The sequence below is a fragment of the Saccostrea cucullata genome, unplaced genomic scaffold (assembly GCF_032062105.1).
Source record: "Saccostrea cucullata isolate Sc308-1 unplaced genomic scaffold, CSIRO_AGI_Scuc_v1 ctg110, whole genome shotgun sequence".
Taxonomy (NCBI): Eukaryota; Metazoa; Mollusca; class Bivalvia; order Ostreida; family Ostreidae; genus Saccostrea; species Saccostrea cuccullata.
In genome coordinates, this window is record NW_026939674.1 from 448027 (window position 1) to 473335 (window position 25309).

At 29.9% G+C, this 25309-nt stretch overlaps 1 protein-coding gene across 1 annotated transcript; it reads right to left on the reverse strand.

Moving 5' to 3' along the window:
• Window positions 1-7011: 7011 nt before the first annotated feature.
• On the reverse strand, window positions 7012-24908 carry LOC134253557 (CD81 antigen-like). Its single transcript, XM_062736085.1, has 9 exons — window positions 24489-24908; window positions 13744-13821; window positions 13155-13364; window positions 10715-10789; window positions 10463-10555; window positions 10098-10172; window positions 8657-8758; window positions 8232-8315; window positions 7012-7841 (listed from the first exon to the last, which is right to left on the reverse strand). The coding sequence occupies exons 2-9, from the start codon at window positions 13807-13809 to the stop codon at window positions 7776-7778; spliced, it is 771 nt and encodes a 256-aa protein (XP_062592069.1). The 5' UTR covers window positions 13810-13821; window positions 24489-24908; the 3' UTR covers window positions 7012-7775.
• Window positions 24909-25309: the final 401 nt, after the last annotated feature.

Below are 25309 nucleotides of genomic sequence, written 5' to 3' on the forward strand. Positions count from 1 at the left end.
CGATTGTATACATATTTTTTTGGTCGGTCGTTCAAATGTCACGAGTTCGTGGATACAATTTGTAATAATAAGATTTACCTATTGACAACATTTACAATTTATTTACAGGTATATTTTTAATTCATCTTAATAAACTCTTAAATTTCCAACAGAATATTTTTATTGAGATTTGGATTTCGTGCAATGACCGACGAAATCTTAATTTACGAAATTATCAGTCATTCTATAAAAAAAGTGACCGAATAATCATTCTTCATGTCGATCGTAAATTCATCATTGTATTTCAACTTTCTGACAAATAAATTGTATAGTAAACATCTAACGATATATTTAGAATTTAAGCCTTCCCATGAACCTAAAACAATGTTTAAAAACCTATACCATATGAAATCTAAATGTCGCTTCACCTTTTCAAAAAATTTTAAGACGAAATTTTTAGATTTATCAATGCTTCAAATTAGTTCAATGAAATACCAAAAGTTTTTTTATTGAAGAAAAAATTTACAAACTTCTTTTTGCGAATAAGTGCTTGAGTTTTGCTATATACAAAAGCATAGCCATTTGCAGAATATGATATAATATCCGTTAAGATTTTCTTAAATAGGATAGAAACCTTGCAGATCTGACGATGAACTGGTAATAAAATGGAAGTGACCTTGGATCGATCCTTATTTGATCGATTCTGGTTTCGAGGAAGGTAATGAAATCCTAACTTCTTCGATGTAACGAAATGAAGTAAAAATTTTAAAAAGATTACTTCCACATCGGTAATCCAGGTATGTCTTGCATTTATGATTTTTTTTTATATATAATTTTGGGATCGGGACACACAAATCTTTTCATTTACCTCATAAAAGAAATGAAATGTTATTTATATCTAATGCAAAGATTTTTAACTTCGCTTAATTTTAGTTTCGTGCTTTAATTCAAAAATCTCGAATCCTCTTTAAATAACATCCAGGAAAAAAAGGAATATTGGCCAAATTCATATAATTTTTATAAAAGGGAGAATAAGTTTTAAGCAAAAATCCACAAACGTTCTTATTACAGATGTTACTGAGTATATCGGAATTGTCAACAAGATTTTTGTAAAATTCGTTTTTTTTTTTTTTGTATAAAACATTTATGTTTGTTGGTGTTGGAAAGAAACGGACGTTAGAGAAGGGAAAAAACTTCTTATTTGGTTGGTCAAAATGCATATAAGAATCTTGAGAAGAAAAAGAGCTACGACTATGACATCCAAATCTGCCAGGGAAACGTTTACTTATTTATAGTTTAATCACTGTTTCACCAGAGTTGAATATTTTTCGCTCTACTTTACTAAATGAATATGTTAATTCATATTCCATTAATATTTCTTTCTAAAAATCAATTCGAATTATTTCAAAGTAAGTTATGAAGATAACGGACAGTAGTCAGGCCCAATAGTCGATTGAAACAATACAGAAAGGGAACAGAGCAAACACGGACTTCTAATGCATCACAGTTGAGATGTGTAAGCATCCCCTGACGATCGCTCACACCCTCTTTTTTTCTTGCCATGATCGGGCAAACGAGGAAAAAATGTAGACAATTTAGTGTGAAAAAAATGTCAAACAATTTGTATGAAAAATTCAGTCAAATTTCGTCAAACTGTTGAAATTGTATTTGCTGACAAGGTCATTTTGTTGACCATAGATTTAGTCACGTTTTAGAAATCGTTCGTACGTAGAACACGTTCCTGTGTGTCGAATCAACTTGGAGGCGTACACTGCATATAGTGATTGATATATGGTTTTATTGCTACAAATATAAGGATAGTAAACGATAGGAAAGTTGAAGCCCTCACGTTTATAATTAAGGTTTGTTCCTATAGTTTACCATTTTCCAGTAAAGTATTAATAAATGTCTCAAATCCTATGGTGTCTTTTATTTCGAGTTTAAAGGGATAAAGCTAATCAACTTACGATTGAAAATGAATATTGTTAATTGATAAAATGCTGTCGATATATCTAAATGTTGAATTAAAGGCCACAGCAAGCGATTTCTTTTCATACAGAAGTTTTTGGAAAAATTGCAAAAAAGGTCTGCTTTTTAATGTAAAGAGACACAACCATTTTCTAAAGGAATTCTTCATCCATACGGTCGGTACAACGGCATCTGTTCATTCATTTCTATGACATCACCACATGTGAAACATTATTTAATGTACAGAAGACTCACTTTGTCATTCGTTCATTAATTATTATTCTGTCGTGAAAATCACCCTTGCTAACATGACATCATAGCATGCATCATCTTAAATTGAACATTTGTTGCTAAGTAATAGCTTTGTATGTGTAATGATTCTTGCGAGTGTAGATTTGATGGAGAAGAAAGTCATCAACGAGAATACAATTTTAGATAATTAAGAAGGAAAAGAGTTATTGTAAAATCTATTTATTTTCTTTTAAACTTATAGAAATCGTTGGATTTCTTTATTGTTTAAATGTGTAATTTTTGTGTAATTTTCTACGTTAATTCATACACGTTTTTTGAACATATTTTATGAAATTGATACCCAATGTTACGAATTCTCAACACTAACTCCAACAAGCATTATTCAAAATCTCTTGTCAATTGTGTCATAAACCCTTCGTACGTCCTACGAGTCTGTACTGAATATCGAGAGGGGTTAACCTGACATTTCACGAAGACGACAGCTCTTTTGCGTAATTCATTGTTTTCCAGTTATTTCATTTAGAAGGAAAGTTTTATTACTTCAAGTTAGTTCAAGGCTGTGTCAGAATTTTTACATCCCTTTTAACGTAAATTATACTCTACACAGTCGTGTATTGACGTCACGTTATCCATGTACCAGTTCATCAAGAAGGAAAACTTCATCTGATAAATTTATACATATTGAATCTTCATGTCATTTCAGATTGCAATTCGCGATCTTTGATTTTCGTTTGTACTATATTTATGTCCATTTATATTGTACATTTATTTATTATCTTTCATTTGTATTCTTTATATCCACAATTTGGTTTAATCATTTTTATTCTATAATTTTCGATTTGTATTTTTAATTTCAGTAGCATTCTATAATTTTATTTTAATTCTATACATACATGTTTGTATCTTTGTGTGTGTGTGTTTTTTTTAAACACAACAATCAGAATTCAAAAACACATCTAACTTTGTGGTTCATTGTAATTTTTAAAAATAATGTTTGTATGTTTTTTATTTTTATTTGACGGCAATTAGATTTAAAAAAAACAACAATTTACAGAAAAGTAATCATTATACATTTATAACCCTTCTTTAACCATGGTTTATTTATACATTAATGCATTGTCTAATTTGATTCACTGAATTATTTTATTTTGATGCACACTTTGTAATATTTTACTAAAATACCGCTTTATCGCTTTATTATTTTTTAACATAAATAATATCAATTTGTGATTATAAATTAGTGCTATTTCTCTATTTATCGTGTTAAAATTTCTTCAAAACATGCTATAAATTTTTTTTATTTATAACTTTTTTTTCAATTGAATTTAATACTTACATGTATGTTGTTAACTGAATGTTGGAAATTTAATAAAAAAAAAAAATGATGAAATTTAAATCAGAACATATTTTCCTTACAAAGGATTATAGAGAGATAACAAACCATGTTAAATCATAGTTCATTCTTTAACATTCGACATCTTTTGAGATGCGGTGTAACATTTAGTACATCTACGAAGAGTTTTTTAAAACAGATAAGATAAACGGAATCATCGGTAGTCAAAATTAATATAAAATCAGCAAATACAATTAAAATACAACCCAATTAGACTGTATTTGTGTCCAATATACATTGACAGTATATTAAAAAATTCTGAAATATCAACAATTAATTGTCTGATTCAGATTAATAATCAATTATTTTGAGAACATTTTCTTGTGTTTCATATCATTTGAATACATTAACAGCACATGCAATGTTTGTAAACTATTAAAAGGCATATAGACAGGATTTGACGATTGAAAAGCAGAAGTCTTTCCCTTGTTATATAATTTTGCTTTTACATTGCAATAATGGTCAGAATAGCATCTAAATATATAAGGGATTCGACAAATATTGTGGTGCAATTTCTTCTCAGATCATCTGGATTTATTGATTAGGCGTACATGTAGGTATGAAACTTTTTAAATGAAATTTGGAGATAACGAACAGTGTTCAAACTCCTTGTCCATTTAAACAATGCAATTTGGGAGTAAATCAAACACGAATTTCGTAAAACATTAGATCACTTACTATGAGATATTATTTAGGCCACATATTATTTTTAATTCATAATCGGGAAAAAATAATATCAATGTTGTGATTATAAATAGGAAAAGTGCATTTAACTTTTCTATGTATTATTTTCTGACATGGTCATTATATCGAATATAAAATTTATCAAACTAATGGAATCATCTGCGTAAGCCACATAATCTTATGCAGGTGATCAGGATATATCATTGCTACAAAAGGAAGGGATGTTGACGATTGAAAAGTTGAGATCATCATATTTATCATAAAGGTTTGTTGTTATATTTGAAAAGATTTTTTTTTTACTCCTTATGAAGATGTTTTTGAAAATATTCTGATGCGTAAGACTAAACATCAGAAAGGCAATTATAGATAAGTATGATTGTCGATCTAATGTACCAACAGATTTTTTTTGTTTGAAGAACTGGTTTGCAAGCAATACATTTACAGATATTTCAATTGGGAACTCCATTATTTTTATATATTAACTTTAGAGTACTTGTTTAGAATCAAAATGATTAAAAAAAACACGACAGAAAATTTTTCTGAATTATCTCTGTCTGTATGAATACATGAAAGGAACCAATTCTGGCAATTCTCCGACAGTTGTTAGTTTCTCTTTTATTCCCAGCTCTCTGACTGGTTAAATGAATTAGGTTATCAGCATATCGATTGAGTGTTTTTAAATTAAATTGCATATCACCATTAGATAATTCTAGAAATAGTAAATTAGTAATTCTCTGTAAAAAAGTAATAGCTGCCTAATGCCTTTTGATTATTTCTGAACATATAAATTTTAATACAATAATAGTACATATTTGTAAATGTAATGTAAAAATGCGTTGAATATGGAACTCGTACATAACAATAGAAACGTAGATGTTTCAAATGGTTGGAACCTGATTTCAAAAGTCTCTAGAATTTTTAAGTACTCAATATATTTTACATATTTTTTTCTGTTATTTAACCTCTCTGCATTCACAAATGTATGAAATTAAAAATTAAGCAGAAATTAAGCAGGGAAATTATTTTAATTCTTATAACTTATAATGAATCTAAGCAGAATGATCAAGGCTAGAAAAGAAAGTAAAAAGCTTTGATCTATGATGCATTTTTAAAAAGATATTTCAAAGAAATGTTGAATTTAAGTTAAAATTGGTTCTATTTTCCCTGTGCTTTCATAAAATATTTACTTTCTTTTTCATAATAAGATGATAAAATTCCTAGAAGCTAATTTAATAAATATTTCAGGATCATCTTAAAACATATCACCGGGAAAAAATGTATTTGTATACCGGAAGGAAAAAATAGGAATCCAAATTAAACAGTGTGTAAGTACTTCAAAAAGAGAAAAAAATACTTATTTTCTTTAAAAAAAAAACTTAATCCGCAAAATATTTTGTTTTTTGCATAATGCTTTTGTTTAGAATTTAAAGGTACTTGGACACAGATTTGAAGTTAATATTTTCTCATTTTTTTTGTATAATATCACGAATTATATATTTTAATAGCATTTCACACAAAAATTAATTAAAAATCTTATTTCATTTAAAAGTTATTAAAACTTTAAATTTTTTGGCGGGTTTGATTGATACATCCTTGCACTTTCACAAATTTTAACTTTATTCTTAATCCTTAGGAAAAGTGGCAATTTTGATGTGTTTTAATGAGAAATATTAAAACTTTTATCAAGAAAAATAATTTTATTCAGAATAGAAATGTTAGAAAACAAAACACCTTCACAAGTATCGTCATTCCGAACTAAGAGATGCGTACAGAGTTTAGCAAATCGAGCACACTCGTGTTATGTACACAGTTTTTGTAAACAGGGCTCGAGTACTGTTATTGTTTATATTTAGAATTCACCGGGTGCGTTCAATCGTCACAGTCTGCTTACCACAACTGCACGGACTGACAATATATTGTGTGTTTGTTTTGCTTTCGAACGTGTCTACTCTGAATTTTCTGGATTATAGTATTAATATTTTTCATTTATACAAAAAATTGCCTTTTTTCCTAAGGATGAATAAAATTAAATTTGTGAGAGTGCAAGGATATGTCAATCAAACCCACCAAAAAATTTGCAATTTCAATATCTTTTAAACGAAATAAGATTTTTAATTAATTTTTGTGTGAAATGCTATTAAAATATGTAAGTCGTAATATTATAGAGAAAATGATAACTTCAAATCTGTGTCCAAGTACCTTTAATAGTGTGTTTGAATTGAAAATATTTTAATTTGCAATTCAAAATACAAATGTAATGTTGATATGATGCATAAAAATATAAATTGAGGCCCAAACATAAATCTTTAAAGCACAGGATCGAACACACTCGTGTTATGTACACAGTTTTTGTAACGGACTGACAATACATTGTGTGTTTGTTTTGCTTTCGAACATGTCTACTCTTAATATTCTGGATTATAGTATTAATATTTTTCATTAATACACAACAAGATTGCCATTTTTCCTACGGATTAAGAATAAAGTTAAAATTTGTGAAAGTGCAAGGGCGTGTCAATCAACCCGCCAAAAAAATTAAAAAATTTAATTACTTATAAATGAAATAAGATTTTTAATTAATTTTTGTGTGAAATGCTATTAAAATATATAAGTCGTAATATTATAGAGAAAAAATTAACTTCAAATCTGTGTCCAAGTACCTTTAAAAGCGATATTCTCTTATGTGAAAATATTACGGTGAAAATAAATAAGGTAAAATTGATGATATAAGTATTTTTTAATTCCTTTTTTATCATTTTTACATTGATAACAGCAACATGTGAAAAATCAACTGCATATACAATGTATTTACATCAAAATTATTGATTGTATCAATGTATGGATGAAATGTATAAGGGCTGATGTATTTTTTCATTATTGTCTGTAAAATCATACTATTCCATGGAGCATTCGTGTTACTTCGACCAAATAAATGAAATTGAACAAACAAAGAACTATGAAAAAATCCAGAGTTATCCTCCTTTTTGTCAGATGCTTTACATAAACAAGATGTTTTTAATTAAAATTGATGAGCATTTAGATATAATTGTGTACAATCATAACAGTATGAAGACAAGTACTTCCAGTATACATTCAAAGATGATATGTTCAATGACATGAAAATTATGTACAATTTAAACTTAAGTACATTATCTGTATGCATCATTTTCTCAGTTGAAATCACTCATTTTAAATTTCTTTCTTTATAAGATATTGTAAAAGCAAGAAAATAATTTAACATTACATTATCCCATATTTGGTCAAAGCAACAAAGCTTGAATCATCAACAGAAATGTTACTGCCAATTCCTTGACCATAAATTCTCTCACACTTCATTATGCACTAGATCATCTCCTTCTTTCATCAGAGCTTTTGGTTCCCCTCATCATATTTGCTTTTATATACAAAATCTTCTGAGACAAGTGTCCACTATAGGTATTAAAGTAATGAACTAAACAGATCCTCTGTGAGTTTCTTAATGAACAGCTGTAGAAGAATATCAGTCCCAATCCCAATAGTCTGTCCTGTTTTGACACAATATCACTGCACATATCACTCCCAGGATCTGAAAAAGGAAAAATAAAGTATAAAAATTAAGATTTAATAAAAAAAATTTCATTATTATTGTTACGTTGCATAGGTGTATGTTTCTGCAACATATACAATAAACATGTTTTCTTTTCTTGTCTCATTTCACTCCGTATTTAAGAAAAATCAGAGTAAAAACTTTTAAATTTTTTAAAAATTATATTTTAATCATTTGTTGATTCATAATCAAGAACATGTAGTTCACGTTCAAGCAGAAATCTGCATCAGAAAGACAATTTCACTGATAGTTTACCTGTAAATTTATCTAACAAACACCGGTAAATAACAAATATAAACATAACAGTATGTAAAAAAAAATTAATCCATAATCTTTATATTGGTTTATTTTAGATTTGACCACACCTACCTCTGTAACAGCCACGGCTACCACAACAGAGATTAAAATGACCACATTTCCATACAGAAAATCTAATACACTGTCATAGCAACTCTGTAAAAAGAAAACAACATGACCTATTAAAGGAGAGAATGGTGTTTTCTTTTAAATTACCTTACAATTTCCCCGATGTTCAGAATGTCTGAAGGAATATATCAACACTCCTTAAAAAAATGTCAGAAGGAATTTACATATCAAGACTCCTTTTTTTTAAAAATCAGATCTGTGATATGCATAAGGATTGACTCCTTCGCGACCGGGACGCTCTAACCAACGCGGGCGACAATCAGATCTGTGATATGCAACGGGAATTGAACTCCGGTGAAGTCAAAAAATGTTTTAGAATTAAACAAAAATTATACTTAATTTCCAAACTTATTATGAAAATCTTATACCTGACTTCTTAGTTCTGTATATAGTGGTCCAAGATTTCTGGCTTCATCGTAACATTTCTGTGTGTTTCCTGTTTTACAACAACTTTTTGGTACGATCCAAGTCTGAAAATGATATATGAAACTGTATATAAAAGATATGCTATATCAATGTGTATTTGATTTTTATATTTAGAAATATATTAAGAAAGGGGATCTGGTGTCACAATGACATGTTTTCTTCCAGAGATGGTAGCAATATAGTCTTTGTGAGGCTCATTATTTCGATGGCTTTTTAGAGGGACTCGATTTGAATTCGACATCCGGTAATCCAGCCTTTACTCAGAAATCTCTTTCAAACAATTCCTTCAAAATTATCCTTCAGTTTCAAATACGTTTAACATTGATTAACCTAACTTACACTAGATTCCAAAACATCACTTCAGTTTTTACGAACAAAGATATATGTTACAGTTATAAAGTCCAGTATGTTCAATTAAGTCCCTATCCCTGCTCCTCATTAAAATACAAACTAATGTATACAGACGTACTGTACAATTGTATTTCACGAAATTGTGTAAAACAGATGCTGATTCTAAAAAAAATCCAAAGAATATTAAAACTTTTCATGAACAACAGCAAAACATGTTTCTTTTCTATACAGCTTATACATGTACAACCATTCCATACGATAAATTAAAGAACAGACTTTTGACATCATAGATAATTGTTTTTCTTTTAAATAAATTGAATTTCACAACTTTTTAAAAATCATGTGCCGGGTACTATTAATCTATAAAATTACGTTGTTAAAAATTATTCTTAGTCCACATAGGAAAATGCTGAAGTTGACATATTTCGAAGGGGATCTTTCATGATTATATAGGCAATTGATCACAAACTGTATTATGTATTACCTTACTGACTTTGCTTAAGTTATGAAATTTTTTAAAAACTTTGTTTGTATAAAAATATTGGCAGCTTTTTGTTTTGACAACTTTGTAGTTTATATACTTTTTATTTGTCAAAATATTTTTGCCAAATTAATGATTGTTTGCAACAGGGGAGATACCGTTGCCAAAGTTATTGTTCCTTGTACTCAGGAAATATCCTGGTGATCTCCCCTTAACTTTATTTGTGTTATATACTTATTGTCATTTAATAAATGACAATTTTCACTCAATATACATTGTTTTGTTATATTTCAATTACAGCGGTAGACTAGCCAGATCACTAGGATTACATAAATCACATTATGATAAGACGAGGGTAAAAAATTTAGATCTGGAGAAAAATTCCCTACATACTACAAAAATGTCACTTAATTATGTGTGCATAGATTTTTCACATTAATGTAGACATATACATGTAAAGCAAGTTCTTTACTCTTTTTTAAGATAAAACCTTTTGTGGACCTTTAGGCGCCCGACATGGATGAACCTGCTGGTCTATGTTTTGTACTTACTGTAATTGCAGTTGTCCCGTTGTTTAGTTGAGTATCTCTGTAATCTGAAAAATTTCTAGCACCACAGCAATCAAACTGAAATAACAATTAAAATATTTACTTAAATAATTAATTACTGAATTCTTATCAATTTTTAATTTCTCTTATATATTACTAGTTTATTCTTATTCTTATACATTAGACGTTTGAAACTTGTGTAAATAAATGCATGATGTACATTTCTTTATAATAAGAAATGACAAAGGGACATATGTACATGAAATATCGACAACGGATGTGTAATACTCTTTGTATTAAAAGTTATATCTGCAATTATTGTAAATTTTTAAAGAAAACGTCTTTAAGTTTGCGGAAATATACATTACATGTTGTTGAAGGAAATCCATCGTTTTATTATTGTCGTGGTATGTGTAGTCATTCACAAGTTTAGTCAGCTCATTTTGAAGCATTCCTTCCAACTAAGAAAGTTTAAAATATACACGTAAAATACATACTAATACGTATTTAATGTTCACAGTATATAAATGATTTAAAATAAAGATAAAGAAAGGAAAATGAAGATATTTGACAAAAACTATTATATTCCAGTATGAACTTACATTTTCTTGTTTACTTACATTTTTTCGTTCCACTGCGGTGTACACTCCTATCACTAACTCAGCTACTAGAATAAGGACGACACATCCTATATACTGAAAAAAAGGATGCCATATAATTTTTTTTTAAATGAATAGTTTGGTAAAGGTATGAAACAATGGATATATACATTATATACATTACTTTGTCCTATGTGGGGTATGCAAAGCTTTGGCATTTATATTTGTAAATAAGTTTAAAATGAGTTCTTTTAAAAGTTATGAAATTCATAAAAAACATGTGAAGTGTAGAAATGACTGGGCAAAACTTTAAAATATGGAATAATCTCTTCATTAAACCGAATTAAGGCTTTAATACATGTAATTACTATTCAACTTAGGATCAGGAAATAATTCACGGAAATTAAGATCTTGAATTAACAAGGTTAGTATATCAATGTCCTATTAACTAGGCCTGACTCAGGATTGAACATAACTCTATCTTAGTGGAGGCATTACGAAACTTCCTCGGACAATTATAATGAATATTCAATGTAACAAACATTTTATATCAGAAATAAATTCTTCTACAAATGCACGATTTACTTTTTTTTCCTTCGACAAAACCTATAATTAATGTCAAGTTAAGACAGCAACAAGGATAATATGACCTGTAAATATTACTTCTTTCGTTTTTTGAGTAAGAAAAATTAATGGTTTGAGAGGATAGGATTTCCTGACTGGAGAACCGAAAGAACTTTATTCGGTAATAGCCAATATTCGCCCCCCAAATCAAACTTTGATGGAGGTATATTTAATTAAGTTCTTAAACAGGGGAGTATATGCTGATTTCAAAGCACTGAATAATTTCATACGTAATGACGTCATATGTACGTAATGACGTCACAAACATGACGTAAATTTTAGTTTTTTATGAATTCTACAGAAAAATGTACATATTTCGTCGATATTTTGAGTAGAAGTCACCGAGCGCATGTGTGTTCAGGATCAATATTTTGATATAATGTGTAGAATGATAATATCAATGAAATATGTAAATATTGTTCCTGAACAAGCATGCGCTCTATAAATTTTAGAGCTAAAATTGTTGAAATTTTGTCCATTTTGTACTCTTTCTGAAAAAGGATATAAAATCAGACTAGTTTGTGACGTCATAAAAACAAAAATTGTGAATAAACTGCTTTGAAACTATAATATGTTCTGTATATATATATATATATATTTCTCATACAATTTATTGAATTCAGCACATATCAGGAAGTTTTCAAAATCTGACTTTTGTGGGGGCATATATATGCAATATACCGCATATAGTTCTTTGTTAGACTCCGGGGACCATACAACTTAGACGCGCTAATTTTTTCATTTTAAAATCTTTTTAACAAAAGTAATTAATAGTGGAAAAGTGAGACTGAGTTCAAAAGTGATATAGTCTTAGTTTTATGACCCAGGGGATTGGGACTTGGACTTTGACGAATTCGTAACTCTCTTCATAGCACAAATAGAATGTAAATGTAATACCTCATCTCAACCCCTAAAATTCGTCTTTTCACAGTATTTGTATGTATATTTCTTAATTAATGTATGCTTTTGCAATTTTTAATGTATCAAATTAAAATAGTATCTCTTTCGTGCATAAATATACTTTCACTTGTGAATCTATTTTATTAAGAAATATTAATTACAGTTACATAATTTATACAAATCTATGAAATAATCATGAATTTTAATTGACTTGTTATCTAAATTTGACAATTTCCGCTTTCAGTCAGAGGAGGTTGGAGAGAGACACAAGGTAGTAATTGAACCTAAATTTTGCAAAAGTGATCACTTTAATAAGTAGTTATTTGTCTTCATCGGATATTTCAACGTTGAAAACAAGTGCGCGAAAAAGGAAGTACTCAAATTGTACCTTTTTGATATATGTGTGTTAAGGAGACTCCATAGAATTAAGAGGAATGTTATGCATGTATATATTTTTATATGAAATAAAGAACCCTTTCAAACACTTTTTTTTCAAAAAGTGTTTGAAAGTTTTTTAATTTATTGACAAAAAGAGACTTTGGATTTTTATATGAATTTATAAACTTTCCCCTCCTGTGAAGTTGAAATTAAGGAGGTGGTGATAAGAGTTCCATCTGTGTTGCTTCCTTGTACATTTATAAAAGACTATCAATTTCGGGGGGGGGGGGGTTATATGCCTTGAAATAAATATTAATGAGGAAGCTGAGGAAAATAGTTCAAGTATGTGGTTCTGCAATTTATAACAAGACGATATGATCATGAGTAAGTCGCCCCCTGAGACGAAGAGTTTTGCAGAAAGCACACACACACACCAACTTCATTTTTCTACCAGTGATTCATTATCTTCACCTACATTTTCAAATTTTTCAACTAATTATCAAAATTATGACACTGTAAAGATTTATTCCTCTCACAAATAGTTAAAATACCCGCTTACACCAGCTAGCATCCACGCACTTTCCCGCACAGCTCCGCAACAACCACAGAATCCTGTTATGAAAATAAATCCACCGACACCTATTATGACGTACGCAAAAATGTAAATCCAGTCCAATGGGAAACCAATATTTGCGTTTCCCAAAAAGTCCTCTATTCTGTCATCCACGCAAATCCATATTCCTATTCCCAGTAATCCACATCCGGATACCTGTAAAATTAATATGTTTTATTACATTGAAAGTTTAAACTATCAAAGATTCCAAAATTTACAGAAAAAAGCAAGCTCAGTAACTTTCAAAGACTAACAAAGATGAATGTCTTGATAAAAATGCCATATTTTGAGTTTCTGTGTTCATTTTTAACGTCTTGAAGTAAAGTAACCTCAGGTTATTACCATATAAGATAACATACGAAGAATTTTTATCACATTACCCATAATATTCATATTAAAGAAATATAAAAAAATGTACATTTTTTTTCTATGATACAATATAAAAATTTCGTAAACAAAATTTAGGAAAACATGCTGGAACACTTTGTCTTTCCCTCATTTCGAATAATTTTTTATTAATAAACGAAAAACTTACCCAAAAGAAAAAGTTGAAGACAACCAAGAGGTATCTGGAACATTTAGCACACAATCCATCCGCCATATTTATTTGTTTCTGTAATGAAAAATCATTCGTAACTTACAGTTCCTTTTGGGTAATATACGTAAATATTCAGGTATTACCCAATATCTTGCTTAATAAGTCTACATATCTGTTTCAATTTCTTGAAATTTCAAATCATTTCTTAAAATAGTATCAGTAAAACTTTTGAAATAAGAAAATATATTTTCCCTGACTAAATCTTCATTTAAAGGTATACCTCAAAATCCATATTTGAACTATAGGCCCTAAGCACCTGTACTTTCAACAAATGTAACGGTGGTTATTAAAAGATGGAAACTTTAATGAAATAGTGATCTACCGTCTAAAAACATTCATTACAACATATTCTTATTCACTGTGTCGATGATATCATTACATGTCAATTTTAACATTACTAATGCAAAAATCTGCAGAATAATTATAATGATGGAACATTTCATTCAAACACGTGTGTATCTTGTCTTTTAGTGGACCTTAGGATATTGGACAGTGTACAAGCTAGTTAACAAACACTAAGTATGTTCTTATGTACGGTGGTCATTTCTGGTCGGCTATATCCCCAGGTATTTATTATTGACAACATCTTACTACACATCAATCCTAATTAGCAGTTAACAAACGCTGTATTGTACATAAAAATACAGATCATTAATACAGAGAGATAATAAAAATGGGTGGGGTCCAAGAATATTTATTTTTACCCGCTTTTTTTAAAAGAAGAAATTTACAATAAGAAATGGTTTCCATTTTAACTGATGAGCTCTCAATATTACTATTTTAACTAAGGTGTATATAAAAATTTCATTAATTGGGAAGAATGATCGAAGAGTATAATCGTCTTTGAGAAATAATTTTTGAGTCTGTTTTACTAAATTCAAATCAAAATAATTTCAAAAAGCGATATGTACTTCGGAATTGATGAGTATCCTTCTACCTAAGCTTATACCATGAAAATATTGATAGATAATTTTAATAATAATTTTTTTTGTATTAGCTAATTAAAAAAAATATATGATAATCATAAAAATCAATAGAAAAAATATCCAGATAAATAATATATTCAAATATATGTCTGTTTAATTCTTTTATAGTAAAAGATCAATGATCCTTTTATTTTCTTTGTTTCAAATCTTTTGGACAAATTTTTCAGTGATCAAAACAAAACATTATAAAAGTTTATCTTACCTTAAAGATTCAATCCAAATTCGCCTTAATATTCCTAATAAAGGCCTAATTATTTTGTACGTTTCTCATTTTTTTCTGTATGTTGTCTACGAATACCTTTGCAATGATCCTTGATCATCTACATTGGACTTTTCCTGTACTGGGGTACAGAAAGGGGAATACTTCAAAGAATTTTACATAAAACACTCCTTTTCAAATTTACAGTCAAAAGAAGGTATAGTTCAATATATTAAAAGCTTTTTTTTCAAAAATATATTTTGAGCTGTATCTGTTTTTTAAAAAATCATTTAAATTGAAGATAGCGAAATATTTTTCTCCTTCCTAGTGACTCTATACTTTTTTTGGCTCGTGATTATAGCTACGGGGGCTATTTATTTGACCGGGCGGGACCATGATATAAATGTCCGTCTTACATTTTCTCTACTTTTGATTTACCTTTTGTGGTCATTTTATTACTTCCACAATTAACTAAGAGATTTTCCGGCAAAAGAAAAAATCATTTTATAATAATTAATAATTCCCCTAGAAAAGAGGCCTATCATAAAATAGAACTATAGCAGATGCCAACATAAATAGATATACTAGAATATAATTTACCAAGCAATTCATAACTTTCCAAATTTAGTTTAAAAAGCTGAAAAGCAGAAAATATAGAAAAAAAGTTTGTTTTTTTAAATAATATTTTTATTTTCTTTTCCTCGTCTTGACCTTATAGGGATGCATGTCTGATTTAGATGGATTGCCTGCCACGTGCAATGGACTCAGTGATTCATTATAACACTTTGTCGAGCGTTTTCTGAATCAAAGTAGAAAATGTAGTAAACGAGAAATATTTTGGCTGAAGTATACTGAATGACATATTTCTTGAATGAAAGAATTAAATGACAAAAATGTTGGCAATGCTTGAGAATTTTTTGTACATACCCACGTAAGTAAATAAATGAAACGTACATTATTATAAGTTGGTTACTCTGTGTCATTTAGGTCAAATGTCAATATTTCTCTCCATCCTTCAGCTTGCATGTTAGCACTGATATATGACAACTACATAATGCATAAAATGTAGGTGAATAGGAATTCCTGATAAATGACCAACTTCCTGGAATCCGAACAGAGGTCTTAACGCCCATCTTAATTACACCTTGTTGGAGACAGGTAGTACGGGGAAGAACATCAACTGGTCACTTAGTCATGTTATATAGAATATATGGACAAAAACAGTTACTAAATCAAATAAGTTTAAGCGTGGCATTATTTTTATTCGTTGGGGTAAATGTTCTTGGGTAAGCAAAATTTTGTTGGTTCATGAGATGTAATTTCGAGGGTATTACACGAATGTACATAAAATTCAATGAACAAATGAAAGATATGGAGACAACGAGAAGTATTCAAGCTCAAAAGTCCATTAGCCAATACAAAATTAGAGCAGAGCAAACTCCAGCCTCCATAACATCAGAGGTGGGATCAGGTGCCATGGAGGAGTGAGCATCTTCTGCCGACCGGTCACACCCGTACTGTACTCCTTATCATGATCGGGAAATAACGGTAAAATCTGTTGACAATTCACTAAATACATAATGGCTTAAAAATAAGTATGAAAAATGTCTTTGACCTCATGATAAATTGTATTTGCAGACAAAGCCATTGTATCAACCATAGAACTTACGAAATGATGACTTTTAAAGAGAATTCTGATATTCTTTTTTCAGCAGCTAGTATGAAAATAACCTACCACATTTTAGAAAGTGTTTATACGTAGAGCATGCTCTTGCGGATCGAATCAACTGAGATCCTCAAATGAACATTGATGATTCCACTGTATACAAGCATGTAAATAAAATTGAAAAACTTTAATTTTCTGTAATCAAGCAATTTGCTTTTGTTGCTTCAACTTAAGTCAATTAAATGAATTTTAAAAAATAAATGAAAAAGGTCCATGTAAAGTCTAAAATTACTGACAGCAATAACTTTCCAAAATCCAGCAAACATATTAAAAACAGAAAATCATGAACCCCATTTATTTTATTTTTTGAAATATGTATTGTATTTAATGAATCTCGTATTAGAAAATTTCTCATGTATCAACTAAATTTAATGGCTTTTTATTATAAGACATTAGCAGTAGATAACTTGTTACATCCGTGCAGGTATTGTTTGTCCTTCTGATCGTTGATCTAAATGTTAAGACATCCTACCTATGTCATGTGGATATTCAGACACATATACGAGGGGCGTTCAATAAATAATGTCATCTTTTGCAAGAAACAAAAATCGCTTTTCTATGATTTTGTCTTAATGATTTAAATAAAATATTCTCAAAATTAAAAGGCATGTCCGTAACATTTTTATTCAATTTCTAACTGTTTTTAGAACACATAAATCGTATGCTGGAAAATGGCAGATCCTATATTTTGTACTTGTTTTTTTCATGAAAGGTGTTTTTAAGTTTTGGAAATGAAACAAGTCAAAGATTAAAGATCTGGCGAATATTTGATGTGACAAAAAAACTATCTGTTTACCCCAAAATTCCTTTACTCTTCATGGCCTGTGGGTTTGGACGCTGTCAGGAAGAAATTTAATGTAGTGAAATCCTCACTCTGGATATTCCTCTCATAAACCTTTCAATTTTTTGGCAAATATTTTGCTTACTAACTCCTCCAGAAATATATACTGCCTCCCTATATATGTATTTGAACAACAAGGCTAATATTTAAGAAAATGCGTATAAAACTGTTTTTGTGTTCTTGCAAATTTTTGCTCTTCTTAGGCCTTTGCAGTTTTGTCAAGTACAAAAAATTTGTTAATAAGGGTTTAATGCCAAATGGATTCAAGTTTCATGATATGTTTGAATTTCAGAAAAACGTGGATATGAACAATTTTTGATTTTTTAAAAATAATTGTTTAGATTTTCTACACGCTCTCGTTTTCATTCATATTTATAACTGTAGGGTGACATTTGAGTATTAAACTTTTTTACAATCAAATGTTTCTTTAAAACAGTGTGAACTATCCCCGATATGATGTCTATCAAATTTGCTAGGTAAACTTAAAGTCAATAAAACATAATTTGATAATTTGTTGAAAAATATACATTAGTTGTTGTATGTCCTTGTTGACAAGGAGGGTACCCATTTTTGATGCCCATTATATAATTTTTGTTAATTGAAATCCGCCTGTTCATGTGTGTATGAAACAGACATAAGTTGCTGCAAATTTCACATATTTCAGTAAATATATTTTTGGTAAATTAACAAGTTTTACAGCAGCTTTAATGACGTGTTCAATTTTACTCTAATTTACTTGACCATTCATTTATAACTAAATTTAATGGCTTTTTCCCAACTTCCCACAATGAAATTATGCGATGAAAAGTGGTCACATAAACTGTTATCAATTCGTTAAAGATTCAATAATTAGATAAAGTCAAGCATAATGTCATATGATTTCTATGTTGTATGTCATGGAGCTGATGACATTATTTATTGAACGCCCCTCGTATACAGATGAAACAGCAAGATTTGCAATTTCAACAAATACATTTCAAGCAGATTTTTTTACTTTAAAAATAAAACCAGCCAGATTTGATAAAAATAAAATATATTTATGAACATTTCAGCTTATTTTAACATTGAAATATGACGAACTAAAATAGCATTTCTGGCATGTGAAAAAAAAACGTATTGTCAAACAAACTCTCTAACACGCATCATATTGAACACCGATACCCAAACCAAACCAAACCTTGGAAGCACCAAGAGTATTTTTCTTAAAACTTAAAGAAATAAAATATATATGTTGAAATTCCTGTGCTTTCAACTTATCTGTCAATAACCCTCTTTAGTTAAAAAAAGGCATTGTACTCAAAGCATGCTCTGGAGTATATAACAAGTTGGAATATTTAAACAGGATATACGGGTGACAGCGGAATATTACTACATGAACATGAATTAAAAAGAATGACGACAGAAAAGCTTAAGTTATCTTGTTTGTCATATAATTTAGTTGTTAGATAGCCCTTTTTATTTTCAGTCAGTAAAACAGCCACAAATGAAACAGATATGGCAGTAACACGCTAGTGTGTTTGTGTGTGAGAGATTGTGTATGTTTATGTGTCAGATTCTTTCAAATTCACTGGGATATATCATGTTGACATATGAATGAAAATGACTATATATATATTGTTGTTCGACAAAGCGTTGTCGATAAATCTAATTTGAAGTTCACAACAAGTGTTTTCTTCCTACCTCTAATATAGAAGTTTTAAAAATAAATTCTGCTTTATTTGATTTTAAAAATGTGTGTTTTCTGTCCTATTTTTAAGAAATAAAGATTGGATATACCCGGTACTATGAAATGTATAAATGGGAATTTAATAGCATAAGAAACGTGACGTATTCATCCTTCTTATGTTAAGATATGATGCTTTGTTACCTAACGAAATACATGCACTGTTTTTCAAAATACGTCAAAGATGACTAAATTTAATTAAGAAAGGAGTCTTAGTATCAATGTTGTAAAGAGTAAAATGGAAAAACTTGATTGTTCTTTTCTTTGTGTATATTTCTCGTTTTATAAAGCTATGAATTTGAGGAAGACAGGATGGTGTTATCTTGCTAAACACGTCGAGCAACTGCAAGAAATATGCCATGTTAGGATGCTAGGAGTTTGTGTTGACAAAAATATGGCATTTTTCCAATTCGATCACTCGATCGTAGTTTTTAAGAAGATAACATTATTGCTTCTTAAACACTCTTTTTCATTGATTTTGTTACTATTTGAATTTTAATAAAAATTTTGACTAAAATCCAACAAAAACAGTTGTTTAAGACATATGGATTCACAAATAAAGTTTTAAATACTTCATGGGGATGTTTGAAGTATTTGATGATAGGTTTTTTTTTACTCCTCTTGAAAAGGCAACCCTACTTAATGAACGCTGCTGGAGTATCAACACTTCTACAGCTATTGCTTAATGTATTTATCTACACAAATCTCAGTGTAACCAGGAAACTTTTCTTATTTGATATAAATATTATGGTAGAATATTATAACATCGTGTCGCCCTATATTTTTTTTTTTATAAAATATGAAATTAAACTAGGCATCAAACTTGTATAGCCGGTGTAAAGACGAATAATGACCCCCATCGAATAATGACCGGGGGTCAATTTTCAACGACAAAAAATGACCCCCTACCCGTAGAAAAAAATCATTTTTTGTAGAAAAAATGTCATAGGGGTCATTATTTTATATGTTAGTCCTATAAAAAATTGACCCCCATTGAAAAATGACCCCCTTTAAAGTGAAAAGAGATTCTTTAATTGTCAAGTAATAAAATTTCTTTTTAAAATATTCCTCCTTATAATATTTGCTTAAAGAAAGATATTCCACTTGTTAGCTCTACTGGTCAGAGACCAGAAGAGCTTATGCGATAGTAATGCGTCCGGCGTCCGTCCGTCTGTCTGTCTGTCTGTCTGTCTGTCCGTCTGTTGTCCGTCTGTCTGTAAACAATTTTTCAAAACGCTACTCCTCCTACAATTTTAGTCTGATTTCAATATAACTTGGCACACAAGTACTACACTAAGATACATAGAATAGTGCATGGGTTTTTAATTTCAATGAACGGTGTTGCCATGGTTACTAAAAATAGAATTTTCTGTGAAATTCCTTTAAAACGCTACTCCTTCCACAGTTTTGGTCTGATTTCAATATACTTTGGCACACAAGTAGACTACACTAAGATACATAGAATAGTGCATCGGTTTTTGATTTCGATGAACTGTGTTGCCATGGTTACTAAAAATAGAATTTTCTGTGAAATTCCTTTAAAACGCTACTCCTTCCACAGTTTTGGTCTGATTTCAATATAACTTGGCACACAAGTAGACTACACTAAGATACATAGAATAGTGCATCGGTTTTTGATTTCGATGAACGGTGTTGCCATGGTTACTAAAAATAGAATTTTCTGTGAAATTCCTTTAAAACGCTACTCCTTCTGCAGTTTTGGTCTGATTTCAATATAACTTGGCACACAAGTAGGCTACACTAAGATACATAGAATAGTGCATTGGTTTTTAATTTAGATGAACGGTGTTGCCATGGTTACTATAAATGGAATTTTCTGTGAAATTCCTTAAAAACGCTACTCCTTCTACAGTTCTAGTTTGATTTCAATATAACTTGGCACACAAGTAGACTACACTAAGATACATAGAATAGTGCATCGGTTTTTAATTTCGATGAACAATGTTGCCATGGTTACTAAAAATGGAATTTTCTGTGAAATTCCTTAAAAACGCTACTTCTTCTACAGTTTTGGTCTGATTTCAATATAACTTGGCACACAAGTAGACTACACTAAGATACATAGAATAGTGCATCGGTTTTTAATTTCGATGAACGATGTTGCCATGGTTACTAAAAATAGAATTTTCTGTGAAATTCTTTAAAAACGCTACTCCTTCTACAGTTTTGGTCTGATTTCAGTATAACTTGGCACACAAGTAGACTACCCTAAGATACATAGAATAGTGCATCGGTTTCTGATTTCGATGAACGGTGTTACCATGGTTACTAAAAATAGAATTTTCTGTGAAATTCCTTAAAAACGCTACTCCTTCTACAGTTCTAGTTTGATTTCAAAATAAGTTGGCACACAAGTAGAACTACACAAAGATACATAAAATAGTGCAATGGTTTTTGATAAGTACATACCAGTAGAGCTACAGTCTCGACAGAGACTTCTGGTTTTTAGAAATCAAACCATGCAACAATCAGGTTCCAATAACACTAACAAAAATTAATTTTTCCTTCATTTCAACTTTTAGCTTGTATAAGTTTGGCAAATCCTATTTGACAATGAAAGAGGAGTAAATTTTTACCCCCCCCCCCCAAAAAAAGTACGTTAAATCAAAACAAAAAAATAAATAAATGAAAAGCAAAAATATAAATAAAACTCTATACTTTTCAATAATACTGAAAGAGGCTCTAGATAAAATATTGAAATAAAGTTAAGCCTTCACACAAGTTCTATCATATCATAATTTACCTCGCCTTGATTAAAGCATACTTTAAATGTTGGTGGGGGTATACTTGAAAGTATTGTGGCAAAGTAACAGTTGAAAATTAGTAGAATAGTAGATTATATATATATTTTAGTCCCTCCTTATAGAAAAATAAAGGAAGTTTTTTTTTGCTGCTTTTGTTGATAATCGACTTCCTCCGAAATAGTAAGGGGGTGGGGTTATAAAAAAAACATGCTCTGTAAAGCTATGAGCTAGTGTAAAATACACATTCTAATGCAAAAACTATACATGTAGACATAACCTTTTGATTTAGCACACAGTATTCATTACATTTCTTAATTCTTGTTTTACTCCACCCTTTTACCCAGTTCTGAGTATATTTTTCAGAGAATTTAATATGAAAATCAGAACAAACATTTTCATTTTTGTAACGTCTTCTTTATACTGTACAAAACTGTATCATAATATGAAAAGTTAAATGAAGACCATTTTTTTTATGTCCCTGTAACCGAAGAGTAAAAGGTAAATAGTTTTTTCGTGTCCGTCTATATGTCTGTCTGTATATTTCGGTCTGTTTTTCCGCAAAAACCTTGACCATAACTTTTCATTTATTGTAGCTATGCCTTTCATATTCAATATGTGCATATTCCTTGTGACAAGACCTTACTTTGGGCACCAAATTTGACCTTTTGACCTTTACCTTGGAGTTTGTCCCATTTTACACGAAAATGCCAAATTTTTAATTTACTTTGGCTATAACTTTTAAACGGTAGATACTAGTACTCTCATACTTCACAAATGTAATCCTTGTTACATTAAACCTAAGAGGAGTTGCGGATAACAGTAAAAAGCGTAACAGACGGACGGAAATCCGATCACTAAATACCTTCCCGCTTTTCAAGCGGATGATATAATAATGTATGATACTGCTGATTTTTTCTGTCAGTTCGATGATTTCCACTATCGAAAAACAATGTTTACCTAACCCTTTAGGCTCGATAAATCTTTACTCCTTTACATTCTGAATCATTGCATTGACCTTGAAATATAGCTATAATCGTATGTTATGAGATCAACATATCATTAATTTATTCCAAATAAGTTCAGGTGAGCATTTTGGCCAATATGCGTCTTTATCTAATTTTTTCCCCCCTAAAAATTTCAGCTTTAATCCACAGGGAAACTTTTCTTACGGGGATCATTTTTCTTCACGTGGGTTCTGCAAATTTTTAGGGTGGTGACACCTATATATATATATATTTTTTTTAATGACCGGGGGTCAAATAAGAAAAATGACCTCGGGTCATTATTCGATGGGGGTCATTATTCGTCTTTACACCGGGAAACAAAAATGTTTAGATGTTTAGATTCTTCAACTAATTGACAAAACAATCACAATTGCACAGCCAAAAGCCCCACATAAATTTTGGTTAAGTTCTAAATATAACTATAGTGGTGTTTATTTACTGTTATTAAAAAATTAAGCATTAATATTGTTATTTCCACTTAGAAAATCGACAACCTCGCCCTAAAGTTACAAAGATAAAGCTATAGAAAACTTATGATAAGTTCTTGAAATCATAATTGGTTTAGAGCAACTATCGAGCGCCTGGTATAAGAGAGAGACGCATTATATCATCACCACATCCAATCTATTATGCCCCTGTGTATTAGTACATGTAAAATATATCAGGGGAAAATAAAATTAAAAGGAGAACACTTTAAGGAAACAAAACTTTTTTTGCAATTGACAGGAAATTTGGAAATTTTTGGGTCTTAAGAATAGTAGTGTACAAGAATGTTTTCTGCATCTGAAATAAACCCCACATTTCGTGATGACTTTATTAGCTCCTAACAATTAAAAGGCATTCAATTATAGTTCCTATGAAAGAATACCGGTATGTCATTTTACATACACGGTATGTAAACATTTCATTTAATACTAAACTCATGTCAAATCAGTGTATAAATAATGGATTAACAATTAGTATGAAAAAGTCAGTCAGCATTTGACTCAGTGATGTATTGTATTTGCTGGTAAGGTCATTGTATCGACCATGGAACTTACGAAGTGATGAGTTTAAACAGACTGCTTATATTCTTGTTTCATCAATTTGTTTGTCAATAATTTACCTCGTTGAAATTATCCTTCCCTGGTAATTCTATACTTTCTGTAATATTCCCTCATCCCATAATTTATTTCAAACGTCAGAAATTATTTATTTTGGATTTGTTAAAGTATAATGTATTCATAAAGCAAAAAAAGCCTTAACATTGATTATAAATACAGTTTACAACATGCTATTTCTGCATTCAAATATGCAATCGTGTTATCATATACATATAGTACAGCCGCCATTTTTTGTATTCAATATAAAACCTCAGTGCTCCTTGAAACACAATATTCATTTTAAATTCAATTTGCTTAATATTACATTTCTTTAAGATTAAGAACAATCTACTTACCAACCAAATTTCAGCATGTCTTTGTTATATCAAGAACGAAAACGAAATATAACATTTATCTGTAAGTAAAATGTGAACAACTGTGACAATATCCGCCAAATTCCCCAGACAGGGATCACAACAAGATCACATTAAGTTGCATCCTTGAAATATTTGTACGTTGTTATGATATTCACTGTGGGTTGATAAACAAACACACTACTATGCTTAGAATGCACCCTCTGTCCCTTTGAAATTGTATAATAATCACATCATGCGAGCAGAGCTGTAGATTGTTCTCACGAAAAAAATTGTTAGGGAATCAATCAAATAAAGCAAAGTTCATGTTTAAAATAATTAGAATATAATTCATTTTCATATATATTGGTGTAAACACTAAAACAAATCCACTAATTTGAATGCCAGGGCTCTTTTACAAATCCTTCCGCTCATTAAAATACCACTTAATGCAGGAAATCAATTTAGTCAGAAATATTGAATACATTAATATGATATATAAATAAGTCTAGCCTTTCTGGTTAATGACCAATTCACTCTCTCTTATTCATAATTACTTCGATAAGAAATAGAGGCGGTGCTTCAAAACATTTTTTTTTTCATTATTGATCACATATCATACGCAGATTCTCTGTTGCTCGAAGGTTTCACCAAGTACAGTGTGTATATATGTTGTTGTTGTTGTTTTTGTTTTGTTTTTTTTTTTTTGGTAAACGTACTCAAGATAAAAATGCTATTCTGAAGTTTATATATTATTTATTTACTAGTATAATAATAACACCCTCACGATGAATAAATGAACAGACATGACTCCAGAGACAACT